General features: G+C 40.4%; 1 protein-coding gene across 45 annotated transcripts in view; it reads left to right on the top strand.

The window, feature by feature from the left end:
• The window catches only part of PTK2 (protein tyrosine kinase 2), a 322,010-nt gene that overhangs the window by 151,681 nt on the left and 142,870 nt on the right, over nt 1-27,459 (top strand). For all 45 annotated transcript variants that reach the window (XM_017962371.2, XM_021942917.1, XM_021942938.1 and 42 more), the window contains 3 exons: nt 11,101-11,208; nt 14,086-14,203; nt 25,291-25,321. In XM_017962371.2, coding sequence (XP_017817860.1) covers nt 11,101-11,208; nt 14,086-14,203; nt 25,291-25,321 — 257 coding nt within the window. The remainder of the gene's footprint in view (nt 1-11,100; nt 11,209-14,085; nt 14,204-25,290; nt 25,322-27,459) is intronic.

The following is a 27,459-nucleotide window of genomic DNA, read 5'->3' as shown; positions in this document are numbered from 1 at the left end:
TTATCCAGTCTACCATTGATGGGCATTTAGGTTGATTCCGTGTCTTGGCTTTTGTAAATAATGCTGCATTGAATATACATATATATGTGTCTTTATAAAAGAACAATCTATATTCCTTTGGGTATATACCCAGTAATGAGATTGCTGGGTTGAATGATACTTCTGTTTTTAGGTGTTGAGGAATTGCCACACTGTCTTATTATTTTATGTATTATTGTCAGGTACGTTCCTTCAATGCCTAGTTCATTGAGGTATTTTAACATGAAGGGATGTTTAATTTTATTGAAAACCTTTTCTGCATCAGTCAAGATGATCCTGTGGTTTTTGTTTTTAGTTCTGTTTATGTGATGAATCACATTTATTGATTTGTGTATGTTGACCCAACCTTGCATCCCAGAAATAAAGCCTACTTGATCGTGGTGGATTAGCTTTTTGATGTGCCACTGCTAGGTTTGGTTTGCTAGTATTTTGTTGAGGATTTTTGCATCTATGTTCATCAGTGATGTTGGCCTGACGTTTTCTGTTTTTGTTGTGTCTCTGCCAGGTTTTGGTATCAGAATAATTCTGGCCTCATAGAATGAGTTATACAGGAGTCCCTCCTTTTCGGTTTATTGGAATAGTTTTGGTAAGAATGGTACCAGCTCATCTTTAGAATTCAGCTGTGAATCCATGTGGTGCTGGGCTTTACTGGGTTGGTAGGCTATTTATTATTGATTCGATTTCAGAGCTCATTATTGATCTCTTCAGGGATTCAGTTTCTTCCTGGCTCAGTCTTGGGAGGGTTTATATGTCCACGAATTTATCCATAGCTTCTAGATTTTCTAGTTTATGTGCCTAGAGGTCTCCCTGATATTCTCTGATAGTTATTTGTATTTCTGTGGGATTGATGGTAATATCCCCTTTATCATTTCTAGTGGGTAGCAGTCTATTTTGTTAATTTTTTTTTAAAAAAACAACTCTTGGACTCGTTTTGGTTTAGCAACAGGCAGGAATGGTTTTTCCCATCTCACTCTCCTTCAGTTCATCCTGATTTTGGTTAGTTCTTGTCTTCTTCTAGTTTTGGGTTTGATTTGCTCTTGGTTCTCTAGTTCTTTTTTTGTGATGTTGTTAAACTGAGATCTAACTTTTTGATGTGAGCATTTAGTGCTATAGATTTACCTGTTAACACTGCCTTACCTGTGTCCCAGAGATTCTGGTACATTGTCTCTTGGTTCTCATTCATTTCAAGTCACTTCTTGATTTCTGCCTTAATTTTATTATTTACCCAAAAGTCATTCGGGAGCAGGTTGTTCAATCTCCATGTAATTGTGTGGTTTTGAGCAAATTTCTTAGTCTTGATTTCTAATTTGGCTGTGCTGTGCTCTGAGAGAATGTTTATTATGATTTCAGTTATTTTGCATTTGCTGAGTACTCCAAATTTACCTCTTCACACTGCCTTACCTGTGTCCCAGAGATTCTGGTACATTGTGTCTTGGTTCTCATTCATTTCAAAGAACTTCTTGATTTCTGCCTTAATGTCATTATTTACTCAAAAGTCATTCGGGAGCAGGTTATTCAATTTCCACGTAATGGTGTGGTTTTGAGCAAATTTCTTAGTCTTGATTTCTAATTTGGCTGTGCTGTGCTCTGAGAGAATGGTTGTTATGATTTCAGTTCTTTTGCATTTGCTGAACAGTGTTTCGTGTTCAATTATATAATTGATGTTAGAGTATGTGCCATATGGTGATGAGATGAATACGTATTTTATTGCTTTGGGGTGGAGAGTTCTGTAGATGTCTATCAGGCCCATTTGATCCAATGTTGAATTCAAATCATGAATATGTTTGTTAATTTCCTGTCTCAGTGATCTACGTAATATTGTCAGTGGGGTGTTGAAGTCTCCCACTATTATTGCCTAGGAGTCTCAGTCTCTTTGAAAGTCTCTAAGAATTTGGTTTATTATTATGAGTGCTGCTGTTTGGTTTTTTATATATTTAGGATAGTTAGGTCTTCTTGTTGAATTGAACCCTTTACCATTATGTACTGTCCTTCTTTGTCTTTTTTATCTGTGTTGGTTTAAAGTCTGCTTTGTCTGAAATTAAGATTGTAACCCCTGTTTTTTTCTACTTTCCATTTGAATGATAGATTTTTCTCCATTCCTTTATTTTGAGCCTGTGTGTGTCATTGCATGTGAGATAGGTATTTTGAAGACAGCATACCAATGAATCTTGGTTCTTTATCCAGTTCTGTGTCTTTTAATGGGGGCATTTAGTCCATTAACATTCAAGGTTAGTATTGATATGTGTGGATTTGATCCTGCCATCATGGTATTAGCTGGTTATTGGGCAGACTTGTTTGTGTGGTTGCTTTATAGTGTCACTGGTCTGTGTACTTCAGTGTGTTTTTGTAATGGTTGGTAACGGTCTTTCCTTTCCATATTTAGTGCTCTTTTCAGGAGCTCTTGTAAGGCAGGTCTCATGGTAACAAATTTCTTCAGCATTTGCTTGTCTGAAAAGGATCTTATATCTCCTTTCTTTATGAAGCCTAGTTTGGCTGGAATTATAAAATTTTGGGTTGGAATTTCTTCCAGAATGTTGAATATTGGCCCCCAATCTCTTCTGGCTTGTAGAGTTTCTACTGAGAGGTCTGCTGTTTATCTGATGGGCCTTCCTTTGCAGCTGACCTGGCCCTTCTAGTTTCCTTTAACATTTTTTCTTTCATTTTCACCTTGAAGAATTTCATGATGATGTGTCTTGGGAATGATCTTCTCTTGGAATATCTTACTCTGCCTTTCCTGAATTTGAATGTTCACCTCTCTCGCTAGGTTGGAAGTTTTCATGGATCATGTCCTGATATATGTTTTCCTAGTTGCTTACACTCTGCCTAGCTCTTTCAAGGACACCAGTGAGACATAGATTTGGTCTCTTTACATAATCCCATATTTCACAGAGGCTTTCTTCATTCCTTTTCATTCTTTTTGCTCTATTCTTTTCTGTCTGTCCTATTTTAGAAAGACAGTTTTCAAGCTCTGAAATTCTGTCCTAAGCTTGGTCTGTTATGCTATTAATACTTTATGGTTGCATTATGAAATCTTTGTAGTGTGCTTTTCAGGTCCATCAGGTTGATTATGTTCTTTTCTATTCTGGTTATTTTTTCTCTCAGCTCCCGTATTGTTTTACTGTGATTCTTAGCTTCCTTGGATTGGGTTTCAATGTACTCCTACATGTCAATGATCTTCATTCCTATCTATATTCTGAAGTGTATTTCTGTCATTTCAGCCATCTCAGCCCAGTTCAGAACCCTTGCTCGAGAGGTGGTGTGGTCATTTAGAGAAAAGAAGGCACTCTGGCTTTTTGAGTTGTTAGAGTTCTTGCAGTGGTTCTTTCCATCCTGTGGCCTGATGTTTCTTCAACCTTTGAAGTTGCTGACCTTTGGATTTTGTTTGTTTCTTTGTTTGTTTATCCTATTTGATGACCTTGAGAGTTTGATTGTGGTAAGGTGGACTCAGCTGACTGGCTTCATTTTTGGAATATTTTGGGGGGCCAGTGCGCAGCTCCCAACTCCTGGACTGTGTGCTCTAATTCTAGGAGACTGGTATTGGGCTCCAACTTTGTTCTCTGGCTCCCGGAGGCTAGGAATCCACTGTGCTTGCAGGGTGGTGGGGATGCTCCCAGACCGCTGGTCACTACACTCCAATGGGTAGTGTCAGCCAAAGCATTTCACAGTGTGGTGGCATAGGATCCGTCCTTGTTCCCATGTGCCAGCAGTAGTGGCAGCACAGTGGGGTCCACGCTCATCAGCCAGGCAGGTTGCTAGTGGGTACTGGGGTTCCTGTCTCCATTCGGGCATTCACTACAGTGGCAGTAGCAGCATGGTTTGGGTGGGGGGGTGCCTGTTGGCAACTGTGCAGCATTGGTGCTGGTGGTGGTGATAGCACAGGGTTGGGTTGCTGGCAGGTCCAGGTCTGTGTGTGCACTCTGTGTGCTGTAAGCATGGGCGTTTGCTCAGGGTAGAGGAGAATCTGCTGTTCTCTGTGCCTGCTTTCACTCTTGGGGTAATGTTGACATAAACGTGGGGTGCTGGCAGTGGGGGCAGGGCTCTTTGGCTCTGTGCCTGCCAAGGCTCCGACTGAGGTGGCAGTCAGGCATGGGTAAGTTTGGGGGTTGCGTGCACACATATACTGGTGAGGCACGGCAGGCAATACCTGCCTGCACACACAGGTGCCAGCAAAACTCTGTTTAGGGATTGCTGTGGGCTAGAGGAATTTGCAGTGTAGGGAGGGAGCGGGTGGGCTGGTGTGTGGCAATGGGGGCTGCCCCGCTGGAGCCCTCTGCTGGTCAGCTGGAGCCCTCTGCTGGTCAGCCACTGTAGGAGCTATGATGTGGGCCCCCAGGGCACCCAAGACTACCCTGCAAGCCGGCATGTTCAGGCTGGGGCCCTAGGAGAAGCCAGAAGCCCAAGGGTGCTCAGGTCGGACTAACCCCCTTCTGATAGGTAAGCTCACCTTGCAGAGTTCAGGTCCAACAGTTCCCCTAGGGCTAAAGTCTCTTATGGGAGCAAGTCAGGGCTTCCCTGGCCGTGTTCCACTACAGACACTCCTGCACCAAACCCTCTGGTCTCCACCTCAGCTGGCTGCTATCCCTACCACTTCTCTAAGCAGCTCTCCCCGCGACCTCAAGTGTCCGTAGTAGTTGAGGGGCCCCATGCTGGGATTTAAGAGGCCCGTAGTGAGAGCAGGTTGCTCCTTGCCAGTTCCACTCACCCATTCCCCCAGGGTAATTGTGGGCCAGGAATGAGTCTTGGTGCACCGAAGCCTCTTGCAGGGTTGCCAGGTTCCTCCCCTTCAGCCAAGCATCTGTGTCTTTCCTGCATCCACTCTCGGTGCCTTCCCTCTCTCTGGTGGTTTTTAATGGCCTGAAATATTTTAATTCAAATTGGAATTGCATGTTTTTTAAAGATTAGGTAGAATTGATCTATGTAACAACATGATGCCTTTTTAAATGGTAGGTGTTTATCTTTTTAATCACTTCAATAGTAATAGATCTTTTTTGAGACAGGGTCTCACCCTGTCACCCAGGCTGGAATGCAGTGACACGATCATGGGTTACTGTAACCTCTGCCTCCTGGGCTCACGCAGTTCTCCTGCCTCAGTCTCCCAAGTAGCTGGGACTACAGGTACACACTGTCACACCCGGCTAATTTTTGTATTTTTTTGTAGAGAGGGAGTTTTTCCATGTTGCCCAAGCTGGTCTCAAACTCCTGGGCTCAAGTAGTCTGCCCACCCCATTCTCCCAAAGTGCTGAGATGACAGGCGTGAACCACTGTGCCTGGCCTAATAGTAATAGATCTATCCAGATTTTCCACTTGTGTCAGCTTTGGTAATTTAGCATATTATCCATTTCTCTACATTTTCATCTTGCTGCCATAGAGTTGCCTCTCATAGTTCTCTTAAAATCTTTCCAGTAACTTTGTCTCTATATTCCTGTTTCATGCCTAAGCTCTTTTGATTTGGCTCTTTTTCAGACTTGTAAAGGTCTGTCTATCTATTCTAATTGTTTTTTGAAGGACAAGTTTAGTGATTTATTGCAGCAGTACTATTCATTTTCATTGATTTCAGTATTTTTCTTCATTAATTATGTTTTTGTAGTATCTTCATTATTTTTGTCCTTTTATTGTGCTCTTCCCTTTAAGTGCATCTTTAAAATGTATTCTTGTTTACATTGGAGGCCATTTTCTTCTTGCACAACTTTGAATGTGTCTTACCTTTCTAGGTATGTGGTATTCTTCTTTTCACTGCATTTCTGTATACTCATTTGAAATTTTATCTTTGGCCAGACACAGTGGCTCACGCCTGTAATCCCAGCACTTTGGGAGGCCGAGGCAGGCGTATCACTTGAGGTCAGAAGTCTGAGACCAGCCTGGCCAACATGGTGAAACCCCGTCTCTACTAAAAATACAAAAATTAGCCAGGCATGATGGCGCCTATAGTCCCAGCTACTTCAGGACACTGAGGCAGGAGAATCGCTTGAACGCAGGAGGCGAAGGCTGCAGTGAGCAGAGACTGCACTTACTGCTTCTCTCCAGGCTGGATGACAGAGCGAGACTCCATCTCAAAAAAAAAACAACAACAAAAATTTTATTTTTATTTCTCTTTTTCATTATAGCATTATTTAGAAGAATATTAATTAAGTTTCAAGTAGCCCTGGGGTTTTATCTCATTTTTATTTCTATGAGCATATTATGAGCCAAAAATTTCATATTGGCTTATGAGCAGGTAATATGATTTTTAAATGTTAACTTTCACATTTGTTAAGATCTTCTTTATGGCCAAGCGTATGATTTTTGTAAATATTCCTTGAAAATATATATATGTTTTCCATTTGAGTTTATAAGGACCTCTGTGCCTATGAAATAAGAAGTATTTGTTACATAAAGTAGAAGAAAGCAAGATTGGAGCAATCAGGATAGATCCCCCAGAAGATTCCATACACTGCACTTCTCACATTTCCCTGCCACACTGCTCCTCCTCCTCGTTTTTTTCTGCCTCCCATGGGTGAACTTCATGTTCCTGAATGAGACCAACCCTTTGCTAGGTAATGGCTTCTATCCCATCTTACCTGTTCATGGTAATTCTTCAGTTCTGCCCACTCTTTCCTGTAGCAGCAGACATTTCTGTCAGCATAGAAAAATGTATAGTTTCTCTTGTCCTAAAATGCCCTCTTTTAGCCCTGTGTCCCTCTCTCTCCCTGGTTGCCTGTCATTTATTGCAAAACTTCTTGACAGATTATCTAACTGCATTGCCTACAATTCTTCCCATTATCTCTTCAACCTGCTTCAACCAGACCTTTCCTGCCTACTGCCATTATTCCACTATCGTCCATCCCCCAATGCCTTGCCAAGGATAACAGTGATCCTCCTGTAGATAAACCCACTGGGTACTTCTGAGTCCTTATCTACTTTACTTGACTTCTCAGTGCTGTCCAACAGCAGCATGATGCAAGCCTCATAGGTAATTTAAATTTTTCTAGTAACCACATTTAAAAAGGTAAAAAGACAGGTGAAATTAATTTTAATATATTTTATTTGATCCAGTATATCCAATATATCATCATTTCAACATATAATCAGTATAAGAATTCCCGAGACTTTATCTTATTTTTATCATTCCAAGTTTTTGAAATCTGGCATGCATTGTACCCTGCCAGCGTATCTCAGCCTGGAGGAGCCACATACCACTGGGTACTCCATAGCTGTGTGTGGCTTCCTGCCACCAATTGAACAGCACATCCTCAAGTGCCCTTTCCCTCTCTTTTTGCCCTTGTAATGACCATTTACATGCCTATCTTGAGTGTTACCTTAGTCATTTTGCATATATATTGTGTACAGCTGCCTTGTGCTAAGTGGTAGGCTAGATTCTGGTGGTGCAGTGTTGTACCTTTATGTAATATACCTGGTCTTAAGCTTGTGTTGCCCAAGTCTTATTCTCTTTTTTGCAGTGAAAGTTTTTCTGAGGCTCTATTTCCTCCCTTCTCTCCTTCCCAGTAAATTAGATATTTTTATACAGCACCGTGTATTGCTTTGTTATAGTCCTTATCACAGTTGTAATGGTTTACTTGTGCAATATTTGCTTCAAGTCTGGATTCATGTTATCATTGTTTGCTGCCGTATTTCTGATACTTGGAACACAGTCTCGCACCTAATAACTTCTCATACTTCATTCACTTACATGCCAGGCATGGCCCTGCTTCCGTGTAATCTGGTGGTGGACAAGGTGGACATGATACTCCCATCCTCATGGGGCTTTCCTTCTAGTTATAAAATAGAATATAAGAAAGAAAATAAGCAATATAAATAATGTGATTGTGCTAAAGGGCTATAGTAGGGTGGTATGAGAGAGAGTATCTGAGTGTTTGATTTAGAGTAGGTGGGCACTGCCAGCCCCTGTTACCCCTGTTCTCTTTATAACATGTTTTAAATTATCTTTTGCTATCCTGAAATTAAAATTACAGAGCATGTTATTCCCCTACTCAAATAATTTTTTTAAATCTCTTATCAGTATCTAAAAGTTCAGCACAATACATTGGAAGGCACTATAGTCAGATGCACCCACTTAGTAATGACTTTTAATTTGAGGGAGGGCAATCAGAAGTCACTCCATACAAATGGGATAGGAAAGTGATAGGGAAAATTAATGTGGCTGACCTTGGGGAATAATGCCAGAATGAGGCAGAAAAACAATTTAAAAAAATGTAATTTCCATAATCTAGATGTCTTACTATGCCTTCGAATTTTTTCTTAAATTATGAGATAGCAATAACAAGGACTAATTGAGATAGTATTCCTCATTTCATGTGTCACCACCAACATAATGATGTTCAGCTCTCAGTCTGTTGAAAGGATCCTCTGACATCTTCTGTTACATACGTGCATGCAGTAGCTACAGATGCAAACTGATACAGGTGCATTGTGTCACTGACCAAAATAACTATAGCAAGTCTTACCCTTGGTGGTGTCATTCTCCAAAACGGTGAGCGACTCCTAATAAAACTTCAAAAACAGCATAATATAGGATTCCCTTGCGTTACACATAAGTTGCGTTGCTGGAAAATTCAATGCAGAGCATACTTTGTGGTTTTAAACAGACTTTGTTTCTAGAGTCAAATTTTGCACTGACATAAATACACACCAGGATATTTGAAAGCCATTGAGGATACAGGACAATTTTTTATTGTGCAGGAATTACCCATGCTTCACGTGACATCTAGCACCCTTGGTTATCTTTCATATTCCTTATTATTTGGTCAACTAAAAACAGCCTACCCCTGAAATGGTTCTACCCCAACGAAACTAGAGCACATATCATCAAGACAAGATCATAACAGTAAATTAGGTCAGAGAGGCAGGCAGGGGTCAAATCATGTAGACAGTTTGCTGATAGAAGTCATGCTGTGTAAATCATGTAAGTTATGATGCTTTGTATTGTACCTTTTTAAGCAGGGGAGTGATATGATCTGGCTTCCAGGTAGGGACATTATATTGTAGCATGGATGAAGGGAAACCAGTTAGGAAAAATGGCAGGACTCTAAGCAGGATATCATATGGTGGCCTGGACCATAGTGACAACTGTGAAGATGGGAAATAATAAACACATGGATTCTGGATGTTTGGAGCTGAAGTTGCCAGGGACTTGTGGAGAGATTGGATAATGGGGAAAGGGAGAAGGATCAGTGAGAATGCCTTTATTTTTGGAGTGTAGTGGCATGATCTTGGCTCACTGCAGTCTCCAACTCTGTGGTTCAAGTGTTTCTCCTGCCTCAGCCTGCCGAGTAGCTGTGATTACAGGCACATGCCACCACGTCCAGCTAATTTTTGTATTTTTAGTAGAGACGGGGTTTCACCGTGTTGACCAGGATGGTCTCAATCTGCTGACCTCATGATCCGCTCGCCTCATCCTACCAAAGTGCTGGGGTTACAGGCGTGAGCCACCACGCCCGGCCAAATGTGATGCTTTTTATTGAAGTCAGGAAGCCTGGAGGAAGAACATGTTTTGAGAGAGTACCCTTTTGACTATGTTGTTAGTAATCTCTCACAGACGCCCATGTGGTAATATGACATAGGGAGTTGGATGCATGAGTCTGAGTTCCAGGGAGATGTCAGGGCTGGAGATGGTACTTAATGCGCCAGGACTGTATGGTATTCGTTTGCCATGGCACAACTAGGGGGAATAACAGGGCCCACCCAGCACAGAGCTGTGCAGCCCTTTCACATTTATAGATTGAGTAGGAGAGAAGCCAATAAAAAGAACTGGGAAAGAGAGACCAATGAGATGGAAGAGACCCCAAAAGGGCAGGATGTCCCAGAGGATCAGCGGGAAGAATATGCAGAGGGACTGTGGGACATGCTGTGGAGAAGCCTAGGCCCAGAGAATGGAGGACTGCCTGTGGCCTCCTAGGGGAAGACAGGAGCCCTGCAAAACATACGTCCCTACAAACAGCGCAGGAAGATGCTTTGCTGGGAAGGGCAGCTCAGTGTGAATCTTTTTTTGAACAATTCCAACTCAGTTGTAGTGGCATCATCTGTTCTCCATGAAATGAGAAGGGGTATTAGCTGTCAGAGTGGCCTTAAGCAAGCAAACTGTTTTGAAGAAATGTATAGGAATCTTCACACGCAAAATGATCATCCTCATGAGATGCTAGAAGGGTGGAAGATACATGTATCTTCTATATGTATTTTTTTGAGGAAGGGTCTCACTGAGTTGCCCAAGCTAGAGTGCACTAGTGCAGACTCAGCCTCCTAAGTAGCTGGGTCTACAGGCACAGACCACCATGCCTAGCTAATTTTTTTTTTTTTTTTTTTTTCTGGTAGAGAAAGGGTCTCACTATTTTGCCCAGGCTGCTTGAACTCCTGGCCTCAAGGGATCATCCCACCTCAGCCCCTCAAAGTACTGGGATTATAGATGTGAGCCATTGCTCCCAACTCTATTTTTTTTCTTTTTAAGAAGGAGAGTGTTTATTAATTTGTTCAGCAGTAATAGAAGGAAAAGAAAAAAAAAGAAGCAAAAGTTTATACTATTTAGGAAAATGACCATAGACTCTCCTGGCATGTCTTAAGAGGTTATTCTGTATTGGGAAGGGCCCTTTGGATACCTACTGTCTCCCTAGCTACAGAACTCCAGCAAGTTTTAGAACTTACTGTAGCCCAGGGTGCATGGAGAGTAATCCCAGATCCTCTTTCTTTGGGAATGGGAGCAGAATGTTCTCTCTAAGAATTCCATATGTTTCCTCCCAGGCTGGCAAACGAGTCAGGCCAAAGGTTGCTTCAGCTTCCCTCCTTCCTTTATCTTCTGTTCTCTCTCGGTGGTAGCTGTACTCTCACTCATCCGACTCACATATGGGTCTCCTCAGCACATCACAGAGGGCAGACCTGGACCTGACCTTGAAGTGCAGGAGACAGTCTCATGGCTGCTCCCCTGGGGCAGCATGGAGAATCTGGTTTTTTCCCCAGACCTTCAGTCTTAGGGAGGATGTTTTCGGGACAACAAGGATTTCACAGAACATTTACAGACTCCGTGAAATGAGTTTTTTATCCATAGTCTAAAGATTTTACCTTTCCTTTTTATAGCCCACACATCTTGCTGACTTCACTCAAGTGCAGACCATTCAGTATTCAAACAGTGAAGATAAGGACAGAAAAGGAATGCTACAACTAAAAATAGCAGGTGCACCCGAGGTAAGGAACTGTTACATTCATCATTAAGGGAAAATGGTAACATAGTGGTGTTTTAGAACTATTGACTTCTTTATGAAAAGGATGAAGTTTTCATGGATCATCAGAATCACAACTTTCTTACATATTGAAAGGGTTACATTACAAATAATAATGATTAAATATCCCCAAGAATAGGACAGGAGACAGATTTAAAAATCATTGAAGAACATTATTGTAAAGATAATGATGATTAAAGATTATAATCAGGCCAGGTACCATGGCCCACACCTGTAATCCCAGCACTTTGGGAGGCTAGGGAGGGCTGTTCACTAGAGGCGTGGGGTCACATGGTGAAACCGTGTCTCTATTAAAAATACAAAGATGAACCAGGCATGGTGGTGCACATGTGTAATCCCAGCTACTTGCGAGGCTGAGGCACAAGAATCTCTTGAACCCTGGAGGCAGAGATTGCAGTGAGCCAAGATGGCACAACTGCACTCCACCCTGGGTGACAGAGCAAGACTGTGTCTCAAAAAAAAAAAAAAAGGATTATCATCAAGTACCAAGGAAATTAACTTCTTGGAATTATATGTACAGTCATGTTTTGCTTAACAACAGATACATTCAGAGAAATACCTAATTCCCTGATTTCTTTGTTATGCAAACATCAGAGACTGTTCTTACACAAACCTAAGATGGTTGTAGCCTGCTATACACCTAGGCTATACAATATAGCCTGTTGCCCCTAAGCTACAAACCTGTATAGCATATTATTATACTGAATAATTCAGGCAATTGTAACACAGTGGTATTTGTATCTCTAAATATATGTAAACATAGAAAAGGCACAGTAAAAATACAGTATAAAAGATAAAAAATGGTATACCTGTATAGAGCCCTTACCATGAGTGTAGCTTGCAGGATTGGAAGCTGCTGTGGGTGAGTCAGTGAGTGAATGGAGGGTGAATGTGAAGATCTACGACATTACTGTGCACTACTGTAGACTATAAACACTGTACATACTGTATATGAAGTATACACCATATACTTCAATTTATTTTTAAAACCTTTTTCTTTAGTAGTAAATATTAGCTTACTGTAACTTTTATATTTTATAAACTGATTTTTTTCAGCTTTTTTGACTCGTAATAACAATTAGTTTTAAATATATTGTACAGCTGTACAAAAATATTTTCTTTTTTTACATACTTATTGTGTAAGCTTTTTTCTAGTTTTAAAATGATTTTCTGTTTTACTTTTTAAAATTTTTGTTAAAAAGTAAGACACAAACATACACACTAGCCTAGGCCTGCATAAGGTCAGGAATATCCATATCACCATCTTCTACCTCCACATCTTGTCCCACTGGGAGGTCTTCAAAGGCAGTAACCCATGAAGCTGTCACCTCCTATGAGATCAGTGCTGCCTTCTGGAATACTGCCTAGAAGCCCTGCGCGAGACTGTTTTACAATTAACTTTTTTTTAAAAAAATAAGTAAAAATACACTCTATTAAAAAAAACCAAAACAAAACAGTAAATACATAAACCAGTAACATAGTCATTATCCAGTATTATGTGGTGTCCATAGTTGTATGTGCTGTACTTTTATAAGACTGCAGCACAGTAGATTTTTTTTACAGCAGCTTCACCACAAACATGAGCATTACAACTTCAGGATGGCTATGGCATACCCGGCAATAGGAATTCTTAGCTCCATTATATAAATCTTATGGAACCACCATTGTGTATGTGGACCATCATTGACCAGAACGTTGTTATGTGGTGCATTGACTGTATATATACTGTAAACTGAGTTAATTTCCACACTGTGTTGTCCATGGTATTCTCTGGGTAGAAATAATTATTACATGATTATAATAATTATTATTATATGATTATAATAATTATAACAGCAGCAGTACCTGAGACTGGGCACATGCTACCCGTGGTTCTTTATGCAGAAGCCAAGAGAAGCTGTGTCATTCTCACAACCAAGGAAGTAGATACTTTGATATACTTTGGTTAACCCCATTCTGTAGTTGAGGAAACTGGGGCATAACAGGTTGGCCACATCAAGTAATTGACAGAGATGGGGTTCATACCCAAACAGTCTGGATCCAAAGCCTATTAACAGGCAACAGTGATTTAAAACAAGTGGCACGAGAAAGAGCCATTTGTCAAATGCTGCCTAATGTGGTCCTTTCTGCAAGATGGAGAAAATACACTCATGTGTGAAAGGATCTGGACAGTCTGGTGGCACACACGGTTGTGCTGGTGTGTAAAGCATGTTTTTTGAAGCTCATCTGTTTCCATCAGCACACCAGGATTCTTTGGTCTGTTATGGCCAGTTCTCTGGGTGGCTTTATTTGCAGCACTCCTCACTTAGGCGGATGCCTCACCACTCTTCTGCCCTGTGTTTCTGTGAGTTTGGTGACATCTGAGGGGCTCTAGGAACTCTTGTTGATTCTGGAGATTAAACAAATACTAATTTTCTTTTACATTAGAAATTATGATGGATGGTTGATAAAAAATGTAGTCCACATGAGTTTCTGATAGAAGTCATACTTTAACTTGCTAATTGTCTAAATTCTTCCCTTAACTGGAGTATGCCAGAGGGGCCAGACATTCTGAAGGAAAATATTTTTTTCATCTATATTTATTCTAGAGCCCCAGTTTAAAAGATTTTTCTGTTTTCATCTGGGTTTGCGTTTGTCACATATTCTAGGAATAATGTCCTTAAATATCAGATTTCCTTTCTCAAATCTTATGACAAATCTTGTTTCATTCCCACTCTTCTCTGTTTTCAAGTGTATAGAGATGTCTGATGTCATAGCACAGCTGCCCTTTGCTTACAGGGAAGAACAATAAAGTCTGTTTTCTTGGTCTATTCTCCTTTAGCCTCTGACAGTGACGGCACCATCCCTAACCATTGCGGAGAATATGGCTGACCTGATAGATGGGTATTGCCGGCTGGTGAATGGAGCCTCGCAGTCATTTATCATCAGACCCCAGAAAGGTGAGGTGCTGTTTCTGAGCATTCCCAATTACATTTCTACCAAATATTTAGCTGAGCTTGCCCGTAACAGCCTGTTTATCCTCTTTTAGGTAACTGTAAAAATGAAAACCAAATGAATAATTCAACTCAGTATAATCTGAGTACTTACTTTTCTAGGGATGGTGATCCATTTCACACCTTCCACAAGCTGGGAGCTGGGTTTGAATAGAGCCTAAAAAAAAAACATTGTATGTGTTTTGAGCTACCTACTTAGAGGATTTTCTAAATTACCATTACTATTTTTAAATACATTAGTATTTTTAAACTTTTGGGTTTAAATAAAATTCTGGGTTTAAAAAAAGGAATCCCTTGTAACTCACTGTAAATAAAGTATCCTTTCTATTTTTTCTTATATATCTCAAAAGCTTAGACCATTTGAAGACTAAAATACATTCTAAGTCATGAATCTTTAAAAAATCAAAGATTAGAATGAATAAATATCCTAGAAACATCACTATGAAAACGGTGCGGAGTTTCTAAAGCATATAATGAGGAATGCTTTTGAGGATTTGGATTTCTGAAGGAATCAAATGAAAATATTCCCAGCAGGATAATAGCATACATAATGTGAAGCAGGAAAAGACTGAATTTGGAAATTATGGGACTTAAGTTCAAATCATGAGTCCTCTGTGACACCATCTATAAATTACTTTTCTGTGCCTCAGTTCTGTTATCTGTCAAACATGAAGAACAGTAACTGTCTTCTATGGTATTAGGAGGATAAAGGACTTATTTGTTTATAGGCTTGGAACTATGCCTAGCACACTTGATGCTCATAGATTTTAGTTATATTGTTGTTCCTGTTGTTGCTACTAGTTTAGTCTGATCTTGACACTGTATTAACCTAGACTTTGAGATACCTCATCTGTAAAAGAATGATACCTACTTTGTAGGGTTGTTAGACACGTCCTAAAGAGTAACTGTAAAGGAGCTCACACTGTGGAAGTGGGGACTCTGAATGTGGGTTTTGTCCTTATTGCCAAGACCCTTTCTAGCACTCACCTCAGTGACTAGGATGATTGTAGAGGGAAAAAAAAATCCTGAAGTGCTGTGTGGTGTGTGTTCAAGTCAGCAGAATTGTATTAAACAGTGATGAGGATAGAGAAAAGGCCAAAGCCCAAGTGAAGCAGATAGAAATGCAGAGGATCCAGCCTTGCCCAGCAGGGAAGTACTCTGTTTACAAAGCAGTTTGAGAAAGGGATGGTGTTTGCATGGGAGGTATATGTGTGTGTTGTGTGTTTTGTAGAGAGGAGTCATTGGACCCTTTATTTATATATCTCAAAAGAGGTAAGTGATGGCGCTGTGCCCTGAAAACAGCAGCTGAAGCCGTGAGCCTTCGCTGAGTAAACATAAATCTGTGTGATTCCAGGACGTGGCTTTTTCTAGAGAAAAAGTGTTTTTCCCACAGTGATCGCACCAGTAAGGCCTATTCGTATATTTTTCCTAAGTTTTCTTTGTATAAAACAGAGGAATGAAGTTGCTTTCAGAAATCTCTAAAGTTACTCTCAGTTAAAGCCTTTGCAGCTTATAGGTCTTGATTTTTCACTTTGTGCTTTATTTTTTATTTTTATTTTTGACATTTTCTTCTTCCAGTGTCACACTTTATACTTTAAACAGGAGTATATGCCTTATAAATATTATTTAAATGTTTTCAGATAATTTCTCTACATAAAGATAGCAATTTAGGAAAAATGTTAAATGTGATAGATTGACCATTTCCTTTTTAGTAAACAATTTTTTATCTTTTATCTTCAGTTTACCAAAAGGTCCTTGAAATACACATTTAAAAATAACATTGGTATGTCAGGCATTAAATGAGCCTTCCATGTTTAAAACGTAAACATCGTCCTATATTGATTTTGCTATTAGCTAGCTTTTTTTGATCTCTAGGGAGAAACATTTTGATATCAAAACATGAAATTTGATGCTTTTTAAGCTATTTGTTCATATGAAAAGAGCATTAATGAAAATACTTGTCATGAAAAGCTAGATAGGGTATTGGTTGTTTCCAATTTTATATTGTCTTTATAAAATGAATTATTAAACTTGATAATTTTCTTATTCTCAATCATAGCATGTTTATGTATTACATAACTATTTCATCGTAGATCCCTAAGGTGAAGATATATTGCCTAGTTAAAATAATATTAAAGGCAAACATCAAACATCTTTAGTGGGTTGTAGTTAGAAATACATGTTGACACAGCACATGTGCATCTTTTAATTGAGATTTTTTAAGAATTCAAATGTTAAACATGTTTCTACAACTCTAATGTACCATTTTCCTGGAAACATGCTTTACATAATAATTATATATGCCCATCTGTCTTCTCTAGATCATAAACTACTTATACATGTATACGTGTATATGCATAACATAGCATGACAGTAATAAGTGATCAGTACATTCTGCATGTGAACTGGGTGTGCCCAGATGCATTTTGTTAGTTCTTTGATCTACCGTAGTTACTTTGGATTTATAAAGTGCTTTTTAAAAGGGATGTTACCTTGTCATAGTGGCTCATGTCTGTAATTCCAGCTGCACAGGAGAATCCCTGAGGCCAGGTATCTGAGACCATCCTGGGCACACTGTATCTAAAAAAAAATAAGTTAATTAAAAAAAAATAAAAATAAAAGGTGATTTTACTGGGGAGACTATAGTAAGAGCCACAAGCCAAATTGTCCTGGACTACATTCCACCACAGTCTGCATAACCTTGGCCCTTACTGTAGGACATTATCTAATCTACACCTTACCTGAAAGAAAGTTTACAATCAATTTTGCAGTGTTAGTAAAATTCTGTAGTAATATTTTTTCAGAGGAAAGTGAATAGTGTAATATAGAGTTGTAATTACATAATTTTAAGTAGGTTTTCTATGTATAGAATGATGGTGAATACTGTACATTTCAAGGGAGGGAGTGAATGCTTCTAAGCATGACAAATTCCGAAAGATATAAAAATGAAATTGTTATATTTAATTACATAATTAAAACACTTATGTGCTGCTGAAGTGAGCACAATTACATAATTAAAACAATTTGTTTAGTACAAGGTAACATTTTTAAAGCTATGATGACAGGGGAAAATATGTATGACACATATAACAAGTAATTAAAATTTCTCATTTTCAAGTATTCTTCCAGCTCATTCAGTAAAAGACAAGCTAGTATAAAAATGGGTTACCTTTTAGAGGAATGGACACACAAATGTTCAGTGAATATATGGATACAGTGATATATTTCATTTTATATTTACTACGTTGACTAAAGAAACCTGATAACCACCTCTGGCAAGACTTCTGGAGAATACACTCTCATGCTTGTGTCATTGTAAATTGGTACATTTTCAGAAGACAGTTTAGGAGTATTCTGCCCATTTGTCTGCCTCTTGGAAATCAGTCATGCAAACCACTGACCTGAGGAGGATATTCACTATTGCATTGTTTATAATAGCAAAAAATGAGCAAAAATTAATAAATGAGGGAGCATGCATACATGATGTAATACTACACAGCTGTTTAAAAAATAGCTCTATTAATGTATTAAAAACCTACATGTAAATGTGTGTGTATGTCTCCAAACTTTTGTATTTATAAGCATTAAAAAGTCTGGTAAGTTAAGTCACCAGTTTCAGTTAAGACTTCTAAGAAGAATGGAAGTACATTTGAACAAAAACATTAACTCCTAGAATTAGACATTTTAGGTAGTGAGTCCTTAGGGTTTTCTTAAATGCTGCTTCTACTGATGGTGTCTGTTGCCATTTTTCTGTATTCCATTATTCTCTTTATAAAAGTATTCTCTCAGAATCCTTCTGTTGCTTATCTCCTTCTTTATACCTGCCTTTCCACCCACGCCCAGCTACTTAGGAAGTCTCCTATTAGCCAAAAATATAATAATGGATTCCTTTTTCTTTCAGGAAATAGAAATTTCAACAGCGTGCAAACAGAAATCACACTAATGTGTCATTTGAAGGGCTATATTATTAACAGTTTGGGTATGAGTAAGGTGGTGGTGCTGGTGGTGAGTGGTGGTCATGTTCATGGGATAATAAACTTATCAGGTCTTTTCAGTTACTCTGAATTTGGTCTTCCTGGTGTGACTTGGTTATTTTGCTTGAAATAGATGTTCAAAATGTCAACAAGTGATGGTTTGCAGTTTGGCTTGAATTCCTATGATGTGCAGTGAGTTGTATATATACAGCGTTAACCCTCACAACCATCTCTGCAAATTAGAAGAATTAAACAGTTTTTCAGAAAGAGTAACATGGGGTCCTAGGCTGATTTTTTTCTTTCTTTACCAAACAGTGGTCGGAGAGTCTCCCAAGTGCCAGATACTCTGCTAGGTATTAGGGATGCCATTGGGCAGCTTAAGTCTTACCGTAACCTTAGGCAGGTTGAATAGTCTGTGGAGAAGTATGATATGTGGCAAATACTCTGTGGATGCAGCAGAAACATAGAGGATGCCACTCAGTGCAGACTGAGGTATTCCAGGAAGGACTCCCTGCAGGAAATAGAACTTGAATTGAGCTTTGAAATATTGAGGAATGTTTCTACCCGAATGAAGGAAGAGCACCTTTCAAGGCATGTGTGGTATGTTCAGGGGAATACAGTGTGCAGCAGTATAGAATCAGGGAATAGTGACGAGTAATACCGAAAAGCCAGATTGGCCAGACCAAACACTGCATGCTTTCAACATGTAGTTGTTGAGCTCCTCCCATTTTCCAGGCACAGTTCTAGGATAGAGGTTGTAGCAGCAAACAAAATAGACAAGGTTTTGCATGCATGGCAATTTCTTGTAGGTGAGGACGTACATGCAATAAACAGAGTAAATTAATAGAGAAAATAAATACTGTAGCATATAATATATCAAATGGTGTTGAGCTGTATCGAGAAAAATAAGACAGGGAAGAACGTAAGGGATACAATTTTAAATAAGGTTGTCAGGGAAGGTCCCACTGAGAGAGTCGCACCTGAAGGGATGGAAAACAGAACCTACAAGGATATTTGGCTATTCCCTATTAAAGGCTGGGGAGTGCTAGGAAGCATACCTGGAACAGCAGAGACCCAAGTCACTAGAATGCCTAGGGGGGTGATCCCAGGGCTGGTGGTTGGTCAGGATGTAAAGGCATTGTAAGGGCTTTGGCTTGTACGCAGTGATTTGGGAAGCCATTGGAGGGTGTGAAGAGAGGAGTTAATGTGATCTGGTTTATGTTCTAGAATAAGTACTCTGGCTGCCGTGCTGAGAATAGACCACGGTAGGTCAGCCTGGGTACAGATAAAGTAGAGGGACCAATCAGGAGCCTATTACCATGATGTAGGCAAGTGATGTTTGGGTCAGGGGTTCTGGAATGACAGTGACAAGTAAGAGGACTTTGGATAGAGTTGGATAGTAAAGCCTCGCATTTGCTACACTGGGTATGGATTGGGGAGCAGCGAGGCCCTGTGATGACTGCTGGCTCCACGTGAACAATGGGTAGTATGCAGGTGCACCCACCAGGACTCAGTTCTGAATATCGGCAAGTCCCAGCAACCTTCAGACATCCAGAGGGAGGTGTCAGGTAGACAACCAGATGGAGAAGTTCAGGTCAGGCGAGAGGTCCAAGCTAGAGGTATGCGTTTGGGAGCTGCAAAGTGTGGGTGGTATTTGACGCTTTGAAACTGGATGAGGTTACCAAGGAAGTGAGGTTAAGAGGTACAGGTGTGAGCACTGGGTTATCTAATCTTCAGGCCAAGGAGATAAGGAGGAACCAATAAAGAAGACGAAGAAGAGGTGCCCTGAGAGGACAGAAGAAAACCATGAGAATATAGTACAAGGTTCAGGAGGCCCAGGGTGGGAAGCTCTCAGAAGGACAGAGTGATCAGCTGTGTTAATTGCTAACTGTAAGTGAACAATTGGGTTTAGCAAGGCAGATGTCATTGGAGATGCTGAAAGAGTATTTTCCGTGTATGGGGGTGGGGGGAACTGATTAGAATGAATTCAAGGGCAAATGCAAGGAGAGGAACTGTGGACAGCAAGTGTGACTACACAAGAGGTGTCACCAAGGAGCTGCCTAGAAGGGCACGAGAGTGGTGAGTGGTAGATGGATGCCTCCTCAGCCTCCCATGCCACTCTACAGACACAATGCAAAGATGACAGCCAGAGCAATGTTTGTGTGCTGAGAGAAGTGAAGCAGTGCCTCGTAAATTAAGCTGGGGTGTTTAAATCTCATCCTGAAAGTTTTTGAGAGACACTAAAATGTTAAGCATAATAACTTGCTTGGTTGATGAATTTGTAATTTGGGAAGTTTATTCTGAAATCATTTAGCTCAGATGGATTGGAAGAGAGGACCGGTTAGGGGGCTGTTACATTAATTCAAATTAAAGAGGTTAAACCAGGGAGGGCTCCATGTTTCCTGGTTTGCAAAATTAAGGCTGCAGGAAAGAAAGAGTCTCCCTCACCATTGAACAAAGTCCTCAGCTTCACTGTGGTCAGGCCAGCATGAGCCAGTCACTGTGTCCTGCTCAGCAAAAAGGGAGCTCACCCTGGACTCTGTAGATAGCTGCCTGGCTCACCTTCCAGCCAGCCACGTGCACGGCTCCTTTGGGTGACAGCTCCGAGACTTGACTTCTTTTATACATTCATTCCATTGGCAGCCACACACACCTGTGGAATTGTTTTCCTTCTGTTTCTCTGTGCTTCCTGCACAGGTTTGTCTGTTGTTACTAGTGAGTAGTTTTATCAAAATGCAAAATGCCTGGTCCTTTGACAAGGAGTGTTGACTAATCTTAAGAAACCCTTCATCTTTTAGTTTCCTGCGAACGAAGTCTTTTACCAACTTAGCATCTTAGTTCTTTATTAGGATTAGGCCATATGTATCGGGAGAACCCACTCCCGATGGTTAACCTGGGTTCTTTTCTATTTCCTAAGTGTCTCGGCTAGTTTGAGAAATAAAGGGAAAGAGCACAAGAGAGAGAAATTTAAAGCTGGATGTCGGCCAGGCGCGGTGGCTGAAGCCTGTAATCCCAGCACTTTGGGAGGCCGAGACGGGCGGATCACGAGGTCAGGAGATCGAGACCATCCTGGCTAACACGGTGAAACCCTGTCTCTACTAAAAATACAAGAAAATTAGCCGGGCGAGGTGGCGGGCGCCTGTAGTCCCAGCTACTCGGGAGGCTGAGGCAGGAGAATGGCGTGAATCCGGGGGGCGGAGCTTGCAGTGAGCCGAGATCTGGCCACTGCACTTCAGCCTGGGGCACAGAGCAAGACTCCGTCTCAAAAAAAAAAAAAAAAAAAGCCGGATGTCACATGTCGGCAGATTCTGTGATGTTCCCTGAGCATAAAACCAGCAACTTTTTATTAGCGATTTTCAAAAGGGGAGGGAGTGCACGAATAGGATGTGGGTCACACAGATCACATACTTCACAAGGTAATAAAATATCACAAAGCAAATGGAGGCAGGGCGAGATCACAGGACCACAGGATGGGGCGAAATTAAAATTGCTAATGAAGTTTCGGGCACACAATGTCATTGATAACATCTTTTTAAAAAATTATTATTATACTTTAAGTTCTAGGGTACATGTGCATAACATGCAGGTTTGTTACATATGTATACTTGTGCCGTGTTGGTGTGCTGCACCCATCAACTCGTCAGCACCCATCAACTCGTCATTTACATCAGATATAACTCCCAATGCCATCCCTCCCCCCTCCCCTCTCCCCGTGATAGGCCGTGGTGTGTGATGTTTCCCTTCACAAGTCCAAGTGATCTCATTGTTCAGTTCCCACCTATGAGTGAGAACATGCGGTGTTTGGTTTTCTGTTCTTGCGATAGTTTGCTGAGAATGATGGTTTCCAGCTACATCCATGTCCCTACAAAGGACACAAATTCATCCTTTTTTATGGCTGCAGAGTATTCCATGGTGTATATGTGCACATTTTCTTAATCCAGTCTGTCACTGATGGACATTTGGGTTGATTCCAAGTCTTTGCTATTGTGAATAGTGCTGCAATAAACATACGTGTGCATGTGTCTTTATAGCAGCATGATTTATAATCCTTTGGGTATATACCCAGTAATGGGATGGCTGGGTCATATGGTACTTCTAGTTCTAGATCCTTGAGGAATCGCCATACTGTTTTCCACAATGGTTGAACTAGTTTACAACCCCACCAACAGTGTAAAAGTGTTCCTATTTCTCCACATCCTCTCCAGCACCTGTTGTTTCCTGTTTAATGATTGCCATTCTAACTGGTGTGAGATGGTATCTCATTGTGGTTTTGATTGGCATTTCTCTGATGGCCAGTGATGATGAGCATTTTTTCATCTGTCTGTTGGCTGTATGAATGTCTTCTTTTGAGAAATGTCTGTTCATATCCTTTGCCCACTTTTTGATGGGGTTGTTTGTTTTTTTCTTGTAAATTTGTTTGAGTTCTTTGTAGGTTCTAGATATTAGCCCTTTGTCAGATGAGTAGATTGCAAAAATTTTCTCCCATTCTGTAGGTTGCCTGTTCACTCTGATGGTAGTTTCTTTTGCTGTGCAGAAGCTCTTTAGTTTAATTAGATCCCGTTTGTCAATTTTGGCTTTTGTTGCCGTTGCTTTTGGTGTTTTAGACATGAAGTCCTTGCCCATGCCTATGTCCTGAATGATACTACCTAGGTTTTCTTCTAGGGTTTTTATGGTATTAGGTCTAACGTTTAAATCTCTAATCCATCTTGAATTAATTTTCATATAAGGAGTAAGGAAAGGATCCAGTTTCAACTTTCTACTTATGGCTAGCCAATTTTCCCAGCACCATTTATTAAATAGGGAATCCTTTCCCCATTTCTTGTTTTTGTCAGGTTTGTCAATGATCAGGTGGCTGTAGATGTGTGGTATTATTTCTGAGGGCTCTGTTCTGTTCCATTGGTCTATATCTCTGTTTTGGTACCAGTACCATGCTGTTTTGGTTACTGTAGCCTTGTAGCATAGTTTGAAGTCAGGTAGCGTGATACCTCCAGCTTTGTTCTTTTGACTTAGGATTGTCTTGGCAATGCGAGCTCTTTTTTGCTTCCATATGAACTTTAAAGCAGTTTTTTCCAATCCTGTGAAGAAACTTATTGGTAGCTTGATGGGGATGGCATTGAATCTATAAATTACCTTGGGCAGTATGGCCATTTTCACGATATTGATTCTTCCTATCCATGAGCATGGTATGTTCTTCCATTTGTTTGTGTCCTCTTTTATTTCACTGAGCAGTGGTTTGTAGTTCTTGAAGAGGTCCTTCACATCCCTTGTAAGTTGGATTCCTTGGCATTTTATTCTCTTTGAAGCAATTGTGAATGGAAGTTCATTCATGATTTGGCTCTCTGTTTGTCTGTTACTGGTGTATAAGAATGCTTGTGATTTTTGCACATTTATTTTGTATCCTGAGACTTTTTGCACATTTATTTTGTATCCTGCTGAAGTTTCTTATCAGCTTAAGGAGATTTTGGGCTGAGACAATGGGGTTTTCTAAATATACAATCATGTCATCTGCAAACAGGGACAATTTGACGACTTCTTTTCCTAACTGAATACTCTTTATTTCTTTCTCTTGCCTGATTGCCCTAGCCAGAACTTCCAACACTATGTTGAATAGGAGTGGTGAGAGAGGGCATCCCTGTCTTGTGCCAGTTTTCAAAGGGAACGCTTCCAGTTTTTGCCCATTCAGTATGATATTGGCTGTGGGTTTGTCATAAATACCTCTTATGATTTTGAGATACGTTCCATCAATACCGAATTTATTGAGCGTTTTTAGCATGAAGGGCTGTTGAATTTTGTCAAAGGCCTTTTCTGCATCTATTGAGATAATCATGTGGTTTTTGTCTTTGGTTCTGTTTATATGCTGGATTACGTTTATTGATTTGCGTATGTTGAACCAGCCTTGCATCCCAGGGATGAAGCCCACTTGATCATGGTAGATAAGCTTTTTGATGTGCTGCTGGATCCGGTTTGCCAGTATTTTATTGAGGATTTTTGCATCAATGTTCATCAGGGATATTGGTCTAAAATTCTCTTTTTTTTGTTGTGTCTCTGCCAGGCTTTGGTATCAGGATGATGTTGGCCTCATAAAATGAGTTAGGGAGGATTCCCTCTTTTTCTATTGATTGGAATAGTTTCTCTTATCAGGAAACAGGGTTTGAGAGCAGACAACCTGCCTGACCAAAATTTATTAGGTGGGAATTTTCCTTGTCCTAATAAGCCTGGGAGTGGTACAGGAGACCGGGGCTTATTTCATCCCTTTAGCTTCGACCATAAAAGATGGCACGCCTTTAGGGGGTCGTTCATAGGCCTACCCTCAGGGCGCATTCTGTTTCTCAGGGATGTTCCTTGCTGAGAAAAAGAATTCAGCGATATTTCTCCTATTTGCTTTTGAAAGAGGAGAAATATGGCTGTGTTCCGGCCAGTTCAAAGTTACCTCTCTTGTTCCCTGAACATCGCTGTTAACCTGTTCTTTTTTAAGATGCCCAGATTTCATATTGTTCAAACACACATGCTCTACAAACAATTTGTGCAGTTGACACAGTCCTCACAGGGTCCTGAGGCTACATTCATCCTCCTCAGCTTACGAAGAAGATGACTGAAGGGATTAAGAGATTAAAGTAAAGATAGGCATAGGAAATCACAAGGGTATTGATTGGGGAAGTGATAAGTGTCCACAAAATCTTCACAATTTATGTTCAGAGACTGCAGTAAATACAGGCATAAGAAATTATAAAAGTATTAATTTGGGGAACTAATAAATGTCCGTGAAATCTTCACAATTTATGTTCTTCTGCCGCGGCTTCAGCTGGTCCCTCCGTTCGGGGTCCCTGACTTCCCGCAACAAGTACCCTTTAAACAATTGTATCTAATAGTCAGTGTATGTTTGTTATAAATATTGAAAATAAAACCATGAGAACCTAAGGTAGACAGTGTAGCAACTTTCTTTAAAGGGTCATTGCTGGAATACCAACATAGGCCTCATCCTTCCTCCCTGAATCTAGGCACCATCTTTTCAAAAGGAGTGAAAAGAGCCTTATACATCTCTTGTCTTTTTCCCCGCAGAAGGTGAACGGGCTTTGCCATCAATACCAAAGTAAGTACTGCTTTTTTTTACTGTTATTTTGTTTTGTTGGGAAGTTTAAGGAAATTTCCATGCTTTATTCATTTTCCTAAAAAAATTAAATTCAATATACATGATCAAGGAACTAGGAAACAATTCTAGAAAGAAATCAAGTCAGTTTTAAATTTTATTAAGTATTTAGGCTTAATCAAAAAGTTTCAATTTTTCCTTCAAGTTCTATGGGAGAGCTAAAGAATAATCATAATGTCAAGAGTCTGTTGTTAAACATTTGCTTCATATGTTATTGCTAATCTTTACAAGAACCTGAAAATATATGGCATTCTGGCTATTTTACAAGTATGAAAATTAAAAGAAATGATTTATGTTAATTTTCTTGTTTATTTCCTGAATTTCATAGTAGGTGTGTTGCTCTACAAAATTAAAAGAATCAAATAGTAATTCCAAAATAACTTATATAATTTTATATTCTCAGCCAATTTGCTAGGAACTGGGGACTAAGATATGAGTGCTAAAATCTAGGCAATCAGATACACAGGTAAACACACAGTTATAGCTGTGTGGTAAGTGCTTGCAGAAATGTTTGCACTTTCCAAGACACTAAAGAGGAACAGTGAGCCTAAGAGGCCACTGGAATAGAGAGGGTAAGGCCTGAGCTTTGTTCTGTCCCTCTCCTTGTTCTCCGTAGCCAGTCCATTACTATTTCCTCCAGTTCCATGTTCTAAATGGATCCATCTGCTTCACCACCTTCCCACTGTGTCTCCCCTGTGTTTAGCTATCTGGGCTACCCAAGTACACTCCTGTGTTGGGGGTCCCCAAGATCTAGGAGTCACAAGACTCAGCTATGATGTATTACAGCAGATAGATACAAAGCAGAATCAGCAAAGGATGAAGGCGCATGGGGTGAAGTCCAGGGAAAACCAGACACAAGCTTCCAAGGGTCCCTTCCCAATGGAGGCCACAGGACATTCTGAATTCCCCAGCAATGGATTATGACGACCTGTGTGAAATGTTGCCTACTGAGAAAGCTCGATAGAGACTTGGTGCCCAGGGTTTTTACTGGGGGTTCTTTATACGTGCACACTCTGCCTGGCATGCATCCAAACTCCAGACTCCCAGAGGGAAAGCAAGAGTTCAGCATAAACCACATTTTTTGTACAAACATTTTAGGCATAGTGTACCATACCTGTCAGGGGATGGTGGCAACTCCGTGAAAATCTGAGTTCCCAGATACCAGGCAAGGGACAATCGTGTAAAGTCAGTCACAGTCCTGCTACATTAACTCTTTTCTGTGTACTTCTGCTAAATCAGTCTCTGTCCAGTGTTGCTCCTTAGCCTATCCGTGCTCTGTGCTACAGCTTGAGGAAGCTTTCCTAATTAAATATCTTAGATGACCTACTCTTGCTCTTAGGATACTTTGCAGTATTCTTAACCTAGCTTTCAGGAGCCCGTGTGATTGTTCCCTGCTCACTTTAGCCTTGGTTTTTGTTACTCCTCATACTATTCCTCAGGTACATTGAACTTTTTTTTGAATTCCAGGAGCAAACATCCTTTCTTTTCCCTGAAGGTCTTTGCCAGTATTTTGTCTTTGCATGATTCACTCTTCTTCCAACCCGCTTTTCCTTGCTAAGCCCTACTCATCTTCTAAGTCTCATTCTACATCACTTCCTGTAGAAACCTCATTGACCCACCCACAAGCCAGGAGAGCATCCCCATCATGTTTTCCTATGATCGTTTCTAGTTATTAATTGCCAGAGTCCTAAACATGGCCTTTTAACCTGTCTGCCCTCCCCGGGCAACCTGGCGAGTTATTGACAGCCAAGGTCATATGCAGTACTATGGGCCTCGCGCAGGCAGGGTCTGCAAGTGGCTGGTGCACCTCTAGCTTTGGACAGTGCACTCTACAGCATCAGCAGTGTCTGATAGAGGTTCATTTGGGGTCATATCAGGGCAGGAACTAATGTTTATTTAGTGTACCTTTAGTTGTGGGAAGTTAAGGGATAATTTTGGGGTTAAAATCAAAGCTGGTCAATGTGGTGTGTTCCTGTGGTTCTGAGGCTGAGGCAGGAGGATCACTGAAGCCCAGGAATTTGAGGCTGTGGCGTACTGTGATCATGCCTGTGAATAGCAACCACATTTTAGTCTGGGTGACT

Source organism: Papio anubis, chromosome 8, assembly GCF_008728515.1.
Source record: "Papio anubis isolate 15944 chromosome 8, Panubis1.0, whole genome shotgun sequence".
Classification (NCBI taxonomy): Eukaryota; Metazoa; Chordata; class Mammalia; order Primates; family Cercopithecidae; genus Papio; species Papio anubis.
This window is presented reverse-complemented; position numbering and strand designations above follow the sequence as displayed.